Source organism: Physeter macrocephalus, chromosome 14 (assembly GCF_002837175.3).
Source record: "Physeter macrocephalus isolate SW-GA chromosome 14, ASM283717v5, whole genome shotgun sequence".
NCBI lineage: Eukaryota > Metazoa > Chordata > Mammalia > Artiodactyla > Physeteridae > Physeter > Physeter macrocephalus.
Window position 1 is genome coordinate 125,167,283 of NC_041227.1, and position 10,383 is coordinate 125,177,665.

A 10,383-nucleotide genomic window follows, 5' to 3' on the forward strand; every position below is an offset into this window, starting at 1 on the left:
CAGAATGGACACTCCCGTTCCCTCTGCCTGGCACATCTTTCCCTTCCCCAACCATCTGGCAGCCTCCTCCTCGTTCCTAGACAAGCAAAATGCTCTGAGAGTTCCTTGTCATCTTCTCGGTGCTCCCACGGACACACTCATATGGCTACCAGGTGGCCTGTATCTTCCCACCATTCAGAGAACAAGGAACCCGTGAGCTCACTGCAGGAGGCTTCAGGCCCTGGACCTAGCACCTGGCGAACAACAGGTGCTCAAGTGTCTGAGCAAACAGATGGGCAAATGTCACCACCTTGGAGATCAGGTGGAAAACTGCCACAGACACCTAGGCCCCAGTTTGGTCCCAGCCAGCTGAAAACCGGCTCAAAAGCCGTAGGCTGAGCCAGTGGAGAGAAATCCTACAGCTCAGTTGGCTCTTTGCTTCAAGAGCTAGATTCACCCAGGGCGAGACAGGAACTCCCTGGCGATGGTAAGCCTGGCTCAGAGCTCGCTGGGCTGTACCGCTCACCTCCTCTCAGCTCGGACCTTAGATGCTGGAAGCGACTCCAGACGCTGTACTGTAGTTATGACAGGAGAGGTTGGGCAAAGAGTACACAGAAACCCTGTTCTAGCTTTACGACTTCCTGTGAACCTTAGTTCAAAATAAAAAGTTAAAACTTGTACAGTGAGGATCAATGGAAGCCTCAGGAGGCAGGTGTCAGTTTATATGAGGGCCTCTGTGACAAAGCTGTCTGAAAAATGGAACGGGGACGGTTTATAGCACTAGCCCCCTGGGGTCAGGCCGTTGCCAACAGCCATCCCCCACTGCACCCCCTCAAGTCTGGGCACTGTCATTAGACAGTGAGGGCCCAGCTCTGGGGATAGACAGCCTGGATTCAAATCCCAACCTGAATGCTTACTAGTTGTATGATCTTGGACAAGCTATTTCACCTCTTTACCAATCTCCATTTCTGCATCTAAAAAATGCAGGTAAGATCACGTTAGACTTTACTGGCAATTGTTATTTCTTTTTCAGTGAGTACAACCTGCAAAGAATGGTCAGCATCCCAAGTGGGTGCCAACCTGCGGGCGATGGCTGGCTGGTGCTGCATCTCTCCCAGCGCTGAGAACGGAAGACCCCCACTCCCCAGGCTGCCCGCAGGCTCTGAGCTTGTCACACCTGACACCCTTAACCACCAGTTACAACCCTTCCAGACTCCCACCGACTTGGACAACCTGAGAGGCAGACACATATTCAAGAAGTTGAGGCTGTTGCCCTTAGCAAGGGTCTTAGACTTCATTAATAGATGTCTAGGAAACTTCCCGACGCTGGCAGCCATTAAGGTCCAGCAATAAATATGGTTTTTAGAACAAAAGCTTCTAGAAGAGGAAACGTGTAAGATGGTCTGAGGGGTCAGCCCCAGCTTAGCCTTGCTCCACAGCACAGCCCGACAAAGCCGAGAACTGTAGCAATACCCGTTGTGCAAAGGAAACTGAGGGCAAAAACATTTTCTCAGCTTCTCTACAAAGCCAGTTTGTAAGGACCAGTTAGTTATTAAAGTGAAGTATCCATTTACAGATTGGCACAAATATCAAAAATAAGCAGCTGAGATGAATATAAAGGCGGGAGTGCTTTTTCCCCATAACAAAAACCTCTGCGATATTCTCCAAACTTGGAGGGAAAAATTCATTTCACTCTCTGACTGAGATGTGGCAGAAAACCCTAAGTCTGAGGGGCATTTTTCATAGCCAGTTTATACATGGAGTGAGTCCAGATGACACAAACCAATGGTTCTGGGTTCGAGTGGCTCTTGCAGAGGAGCCCAAGGCTGGCTCTGTCTCTCCGCGAGGACTCACCCCTCCCCCGCAACCGCTGGGGCGGGAAGGATCAGCTGGCAGGCTAAGGAGGGACCGCCACCAAAAGCCAACGATATTTTAAAAGCCCAGTAGGGTCGGCAGTGTCTGAAATGAAATAGTTTTTACTCTTGGCAACTACCAAGATGACCCCCAGAGGTTTCCAACAGGAGAGTAACAATCCACCCTGCAGCTTAACTTCATGAAGGAGGATGAAATCAAATCTATCATCTTAACATCAGGCCTCAGCCCTTCGTGAGCCGGCCTCGGGGAGGAGAGCAGGGTACCCGTGCGGAGGTGATGTGGAGAATGTGGCACAGATGTGGAGCAATGGAGACACAGCCATTCAGGGCTGAGAGATCGCCTGCAGCAGCCCACCAAGTCTCCACAGCTCTGAGCCCAGTCATTTAGAAGGGATTCAGGCCACTGCATTGTTCTCGGGGAGGAGCAGCCAGTGTGCGCCCTCCAGCTCACTAGGGCTGGCTAATTGTGCAGCAATTTCATAAACGACAGTTAATGCTAGGTATTTCCTGCTACTTTACTTTGTCTCCAAATCCATCTAAAATTCACACTGGTGTCCCCAAAGACTAAGAAAGGCTTTGTGCTTACTTTTAATTGTAGTTTGTCCTGTTCTGTGAAATAATAATTCAAACAAAAAAAAACATTGCAGAATCTCAGGAGGGGCTGAGGGCTTTGTCTCAATTCCTCTCCTCCTCAAATGAAAACCATGTTGCTACAGTAAAAAAAGCCAGGGGCTTCCCTGGTGGCGCAGTGGTTGGGAGTCCGCCTGCCGATGCAGGGGATGCGGGTTCGTGCCCCGGTCCGGGAGGATCCCGCATGCCGCGGAGCGGGTGGGCCCGTGGGCCATGGTCGCTTGGCCTGCGCGTCCGGAGCCTGTGCTCTGCAACGGGAGAGGCCGTGGCAGTGAGAGGCCCACGTACTGAAAAAAAAAAAAAAAAAAAAAGTCCGGAGCCTGTGCTCTGCAACGGGAGAGGCCGTGGCAGTGAGAGGCCCACGTACTGAAAAAAAAAAAAAAAAAAAAAGCCAGCTGAGGCAACAAGGTTCTACGATCCCCACATTACTGGTGAGGAAACTGCAGCTCCAATGCAACAGGTGCCAGTCCCAAGCCCACAAGGCAAGCACACTGTTAGAGGGCACAGTTAGGGCCCGGAGTGGGTGTCCCACATGCCTTTTTTACAACTGCTCCAACTCTCTGCTTAGTCCGTGCTGGTGTTGAAACTCAAATATCACTGAATTTGTGATCTTGCAAGACTGCAAACAACATAAAAGACTCATCTATTTTTTTAAGAAGTTTCCCCCAAAGAGGTTTTCCAATCCACTTTTTAAATTAATTTATTCCTTTAGGAAGATTCACATTAGAAAGACAGCGGAATTATCAGCTGCCTAATCCACATCATTAACGGGAAGTAGCTATTTGAAGAGTATTAGAAATATTAAGAACAGGAACTCCTTCCTTGGATTTTTCATCCCACCCCTGCCTGCTGTGTCCATGGATGACAGCTGGTGCAGAGCAAAACTTCCCAGGAAGAATCCCCTCTGTGTGCCCTGCTAACTAAAGAGGAAGAAGCAGTGAGCCAGGCTTCTGGAAAGTTCCTTGTCTGGCACAAAGGACAACCTTCTCCTCGTCTACTATAGAGAAATGTTGCAAACTTTCCATGTGCCACTGGAGGTGAAGAAGTATCTTCAGCTGACCTCAAAAGCAAGAGGCCAGCTCTACTCTCAAGACATCAGTCCTTCTGCACCCCCTCCACCCCCCTAGCAGCTCATGCTACAGTCATGGGAAGCCCTCTTATACAGATCAAGTCCAGAGGCAGAGTCTAGGGTCTAATCCCATAGCTCCCCCTTGTAAACCTGAAAATCACAAGATGGGATGGCGAGGAACACCTCACACACAGGGCACTTTCAGAGGCGTGGCAGGGATGGGTCTGTACAATCCACCTGGGAGGAAGGGAGCTGCTGAGACACCACAGACCTGATGGGGTAAAAAAGTATGGTCACAGGACCTGCAGACGTCAACGTGAGATAATACAGAGCACCTGGAACATGAGAAGTGCACACAATAAATGGAGATTATTACGCAAATGAAATTTAAAATGGCATTCTTAATCCTGTTTGTCCAGTCACAATGGACCAATGATCGCATTCACGCATCACATCTCAGCTGGACAGCCAGTCGTCAGTGTGAAGCCCAGACAGGTCACTGTAAAAGGGCTCTACCCACGTGGACAAACCTTTCCCCTCACCCTGCTAAGTCCAGGAATCAATAAAGCAAAAACTACCAAAGAGAAAAGAGAGAATCCGTCACCGTACTGAGCACCAGCTGTACAACAGAAATAGCCCCTGGCACCGCCTTCAAGAAGAAAAACAAAAATACAGGTAAATATTCTAATTTCAAAATGTTGATGTTCTCCTTTCCTAAGGCACAGTTAAGAGGCCCCAGAGGAAAGCTGGTAACGCTGAGTGCTGTGCCTTGGAAAGGATGTGTCTGTGTCCCTGGGGGGGCAGTGACGGTGGGGATGGCGTCACTCCGAGGCAGCTAGCTGCTCAATGGCACAGCGGACTTTCTTTGCAGTTTCTTCAAATTCTTTCTGCTTATTGCTGGTTTCCTTTGCCTGGAAATAAAGAATAGACAAATGAAACTGAAGCTCTAGGCATGCTCAAATAGAGATGCCCAGCTATATGGGGTAAATATTCTCATTCACCTCATCTGCCCCTCTCTCTCTCTCTCTTTTTTTTTTTTGGCCATGCCGCTCAGCTTGTGGGATCTTAGTTCCCCGATCAGGGATCAAACCCAGGCCCCAACAGTGAAAGTGCCGAGTCCTAACCACTGGACCGCTAGGGAATTCCCCTCAACTAGCTCTCATTTGAGCTGTCCCACAATAATTATAATAGAAAACACTGATGGACCGCTTTGCTTGTACCAAGCACCATTCTACCTGCTCCACACACGCTAACTCACTCACTGTTCCATGTCCCCATGAGGTAGGTGCCACCTTTATCCCCATTACACAGATGAGGACACCGAGGTCCAGAGTAGCATCCAGCTCAGGGTTACCAGCTAGTCTGTGGCAGAGCACTGCTCTTCCCCACTACCTTACATTGCTTCTGAAGCTCCCACAGAAAGTCCAGAGCCCTCCTCCTGTTCACTTAAACAGACGTTGTCAAGCATCAGTGTGCTCCTCAAACAGAGAAACCTTCCACCTGCAGCAGCTCTCTGAATCTGGCTTCCAACCTTTCATTCTGCTAAGTGCTCTCTCCAGGGGGACAAATGACAATCACATCAGCAAATCCAGAAACCTCCTCCCTAATTTTCGCTCTCCTGATTTCTCTGCCACATTAAAAAACAAACAATAGACTTTTATTGGGTTAAATGTTTTCTAATAAGAAAAACAACAGAGGCAACTTGTTTTCAAAAGAAGGCGGCAGCGATGCGGGAGCAGGAGCGGAGAGCACGCGGCGCACTCCAGGGTCAAACCCTGAGCCCCGGCTCCACCTCAGCCGCACACCTGCCCAGCGTCAGGCCCAGGTGGCTGCCTGACCAGTGGTCCTGTCGAACTGACCAGCAGCATCTCAGTTAAATGCAGGGTCTCAGAAATTCACAGCATCACGACAAACAACACTTGTTCCTCGTTTTCAGTATTTGTAAACTGCAACACGTAATTATCTCACCTGGATAAACGTTTGCCTTAAAGCTGTGCGCTGCAATCCCATAACTGACTAATAAATGGTTTAAAAGATCAGCTCCCAACCTTACTTCCACCCCACGGTACAGTCGAGGTCCGCATGCCATCCCACCTCCAGGAGCGACGTACCCTAGAGGGGCCATCCAGGAGCTCTAGCGAGAAGCAGACAGGCCTCTGGTTATGCCCATTCCCTGCACTCTGACCCCAAACCTTACTGTCCACATCCATGCACATGCAAATGTGCCTAGGGACACAAGGGGACCTGAATTTTTATATCAGTGATAAATTATTTGCAACAAACCTCACAATTGGGTGTCACTCTAGAGCAGCCCTGTCCGACAGAATTTTTTGCAATGATGAAAATGTTCAACTGCCTGCACTGTCCGGTAAAGTAGTCACTGGCCACACGTCGCTAATGAGCAGATAAAATGCTGCTAGTGCCACTGAAGGACTGAATTCTAAATTTTATTTGATTTTCTTTTCTTTCTTTTTTTCGGCTGCACCGTGTGCCTTGCAGGATCTTAGTTCCCCGACCAGGGATCGAACCTGTGCCCTTGGCAGTGAAAGCACGGAGTCCTAACCACTGAACCTCCAGGGAAGTCCCCCCCAAATATATACATTTTTAAATGATCTGGGTGACTTCTCACAGCTTTCTCACAACTGTTCCTGAAGTACACAAAGCTGGTCTTTCACCTAAAACAGGACTGGCAAACTATGCCCTGTGGGACACATCCATCCAGCCCATGGGCCGTTCTCAACCCAATGGCTAAGAATGTTTTTACATTTTTAAACACTTGTGGAAAAAAACAAAGAAAGAATAATCTCTAACAGAAACTCTGTGGCCCGTGAAGGCTAAATACTTACCATCTGTGGCACTTCACAGAAAATGAACTGACCCCTAACCTCAAAGGCCCTCCCTAGCCCCCTTCCCAATTCCAGCACTGCAGTTCCCAAGACCTCCATCAAATACACCGTTTTACTGACCACTGATTTCTTCTCACTTCCTGAAAAAAATTTCAATTTTGTCCTTAGCATTTAAAAGGTGCCATATTAGACAGAATTATTTATATTGATCTCTAAAAAGGAATACGATTTTCAAGCTGAAAAGGACCTCAGAAACCACAGCAGTCTATCCTCCATTTTACAGCAAGGAAACTACGACCAAGACCGGCCTAAACTCACAGAGTCTGTGAGTGGCAGAGACAACTGGTACATCTGCACTCCCTGCCCAGGGCTTTGCTAAAAAGAAATTAAACACCTGAATATTTACCCTCTGTGGAGCTGCCAGATTTAGCACGTAAAGAGCCACAGGGTGCTCACTTAAATGTGAACATCATACAAACGAGTAATTTTTTTGGAAACAGCCATACAAAATGTGAGATATACTAAAAAAATTACTCCTTGTGTACCTGAAATTCAGACTTAACTGGGAGTCTTGGTTTTCTCTGGCAACCTGAATTCTCTACAGCCCAGGCTGCTCGGGAGCTGTCTCTTTGTGGACTCACGGCTTCACTCTCCCAATAACCCAGTGTACCCGTGCAAGAGCCTAAATTCGCCTGCAGAAATCCCTTCAAGGTCCAGTAGGACTGGTGCTTCTTTCTCCCAACACACATAATGCCCCTTTCCCAATATGCTCTCTACTCTGTGTCCCCAAACCCTCTGTTCCTACCACTGCTAACACATGAACACACCCCATATAAATGAGCAACCATCTCAGTTGTCACTAAAGGCAGAAATGCCAGCCTAGCCATCACATGTCCCACCACCAGAGGTAACTGCACACTGAGGACACCTCTACTCAGGGGATACTTTTTTCTCTCTGCACAACCCCAAGGCCACACTCCAGGACAGATGCTTTTCTATCCTCACACACACACATCAGAGGGGCTTAGCAAGTGCTTACTGAGGAAAAGCGTCTATGCAGTGTTTGTGACGGGCTCGGGAGTTTAGTACTAAAGATGCTGAACAGGATTTGCTCCTGGTTCTTATTCCCAGTAATACATACAATTTTGTTCTTGGCTCTTTCTTTATCCAGTTTTAAAAATTCGCTGAGGGTTAATTCTTCAAACTGCTTCTTGACAGAAAGGAAAGCACAACCAGATGAATGCTTTTTATGTTCTTCTCTAGAAAAAGCAACACATGAGCATGTCAACAGAGAAAATTCGAGTAAAGGGAGAAAAGCAACAGTTTGCTACCACCAGCCCGCCTCCCCACCTCTCAGACACACCCTGCTCTGCTTCAGGAGCAGAGTGTGAAGTCTGAAGTGGACGGAACCAGGGCCAGGACCCACATTCCCACACAACTTGTCTCAGCACCTTCTTGCTCTGTGGACTCCCCCCAGCCCCACCCATGTCCTGTGGCTGATGTAGTCTACCTGGAGTCTTTTAGCAGTTAGTAGGAAAAGTGGTACAGAGTATAAATCCAAAGGTATCACATGTCAAAGCCCTTAAAATCCCCCAGGAACCATTTGCAGTTGTCTCATTTCACTCGAATTATTACATAATCTGTTGGTTTGGAAAAAGGGCACCACTGACCCAGTTTCTCCAGTGAATTGCTCTGCCTCATACCATCATTCTGTGCATTCGGAATTATCCCTGCAAGCGGATAGCACTATAACGAGAACAGTCTGGGGAATTCCCTGGTGGTCCAGTAGTTAGGACTCCACGCTTTCACTGCTGAGGGCCCAGGTTCAACCCCTGGTTGGGGAACTAAGATCCCGCAAGCCGCGCGGCATGGCCAAAAAAAACCCAAAACAAAAACCAGAACAGGCTGGAAGGAACACCCAGCCACACAAATTCCAAAAGGACAGCCAATAGTAACTATAATCTGAAAATATTATAGCACTTGGAAATTCACTCCCAAGAATACAACCAGTATTTCCCCAGTGATACCTGGTATGATCACCATATCATCCCAGTCAATACTGGGTCATGAGAGCAAACACATTAGGGAAAACAGCAACACTCTTCTTGCCAAGAAGAGAAACAACTCCGATGATTCTCTAGGGGGAAAAAAAATTCAAGCTGTGGAAGCAATTGATTCTGACAGGGGAGGGGAAAAAACGGTGCGGGAAAAAGGTGGCATTACATCATGGGAATATTGTTGTCTGTATGAATATATGCACACAATTAAAAAAAAGAAAACTAGATGCCCTAAAGAACAAAATCTAAAACAAAACTGTGTGTACTACTTTAAGGGGTGGTTTTGTGCTGTATGAATTATAGTTCAATAAAGCTTCAGGAATTCCCTGGTGGCGCAGTGGTTAAGAATCCGCCTGCCGATGCAGGGGACATGGATTTGAGCCCTGGTCCCGGAAAATCCCACATGCCACGGAACAACTAAGCCCGTGTCCCACAACTACTGAGCCTGTGCTCTAGAGCCCGTGAGCCACAACTACTGAGGCCCACATGCCACAACTACTGAGCCCACGAGCCACAAATACTGAGCCCGCGTGCCACAACTACGGAGGCCCACGCGCCTAGAGCCCGTGCTCTGCAACAATAGAAGCCACCGCAATGAGAAGCCCGCACACCTCAACAAAGAGTAGCCACCGCTTGACGCAACTAGAAAAAGCCCGCGCGCAGCAACGAAGACCCAACCCAGCCAAAAACAAATAAATAAATTTTTTTTTAAAAGCTTCAGATTTTAAAACTCTGAAACAAGAAAGGCACCTGGACATCCCTAGGTCACAACAGGATCTGCTCCAGTATTCTGTCTAACCTGAAAGGTATCAAGCACCTACAAGAACGCGCCTTTCTTCAAAACTCCACCCAGAAGGACATTCGGCCAAATCAGATTTGATTAGGTTGAAAGCATCACCAAGGTGCCAGCAGAGACTCATCCTTTACAGCAGCTGTTTAGGGCACAAACGAGGTTGGAAAGCCGCAGGTCCTTCAATAATACTTCGAAATTCAGATGTTTTGGGGGGAGCTCAACTCAAAACAAACGGTCCCGATGGAACTGGGGAACCCCGGAAGCCCAGCGAGGCTGGCCTAAGGGACTTACATTGGGTCGTCATCTGGCTCCCAGCCTTCCAACTCCTTGAAGCAGAAGAAACACTGAGCCAAGTCGGGCTCGTTCTCAGTGGGACAATGGATGAAGCCGGCCGCGGCCATCTGCAAAGGAGAGCTCGGCTCAGGCCCCAGAGCGGAGGGATTTCCCCGAGATCCGGGAGGCCACAGAGGGGCTAGAGCCCGCGGAAGGGGTCGCCCCAGGGGCCCGGGAGCCCACAGAGGGACCGGAGCGCGCGGGAGGGGTCGTCCCGGGGGCCCACAGAGGGGCCGGGGCCCGCGGGAGGGGTCGCCCCAGGGCCGGCGGCGGGGCTCTGGGAGCGGGGCGGGCCTGGGGGCTCCGGGAGGCCGCGCGGACTCACTCGCTCCGGGGTGCAGGCGCAGCCCTCCAAGAAGGGCCAGTTCTTAAATGTGGAGACGCGGTGGTCCTTGAGGTAGAGCTGCCAGGCCGGGGGCAACGACGGGGTACTCATCCCGCCGCCGCCGAGCGGTGCCGCGATTCAAATCCGGCGGTTGTCGGCCGCCGCGGGGCATGTCGGGAACGCGCCGCCCGCGGCCTTCTGGGAAATGGGAAGCTGGGAGGCGCGGGGTGTGCTGGGAGTTGTAGTCCTCCCTCCACATGTCTCTGCTTCTGCTCACCAGGCACCGACCCAACCCCGCCCCGCGCTTACTCCCATCCCAGCTACTTGCAAACAGTGGTAGGAAGAGGAGTGGAGAATGGGCCGAAGTCCCCGTGATAGTTTCAAGGAGTGGCACCTGCCGAGCACAAATGGATTAAGCTCTTTCAGCGTGCAAACTCTTATTGTTTTTGTGGGTACCCCACTCCTGGAACCTCCTAG

At 49.6% G+C, this 10,383-nt stretch overlaps 1 protein-coding gene across 1 annotated transcript; it reads right to left on the bottom strand.

Annotated features, from left to right (window-relative positions):
• Nucleotides 1-3,165: 3,165 nt before the first annotated feature.
• On the bottom strand, nucleotides 3,166-10,089 carry BIRC5 (baculoviral IAP repeat containing 5). The gene is made up of 4 exons (XM_007099815.4): nucleotides 9,907-10,089; nucleotides 9,540-9,649; nucleotides 7,540-7,657; nucleotides 3,166-4,463 (listed from the first exon to the last, which is right to left on the bottom strand). Exons 1-4 carry the CDS (start codon nucleotides 10,015-10,017, stop codon nucleotides 4,374-4,376), a joined length of 429 nt encoding a protein of 142 aa, XP_007099877.1. The 5' UTR covers nucleotides 10,018-10,089; the 3' UTR covers nucleotides 3,166-4,373.
• Between the last annotated feature and the right edge of the window lie 294 nt (nucleotides 10,090-10,383).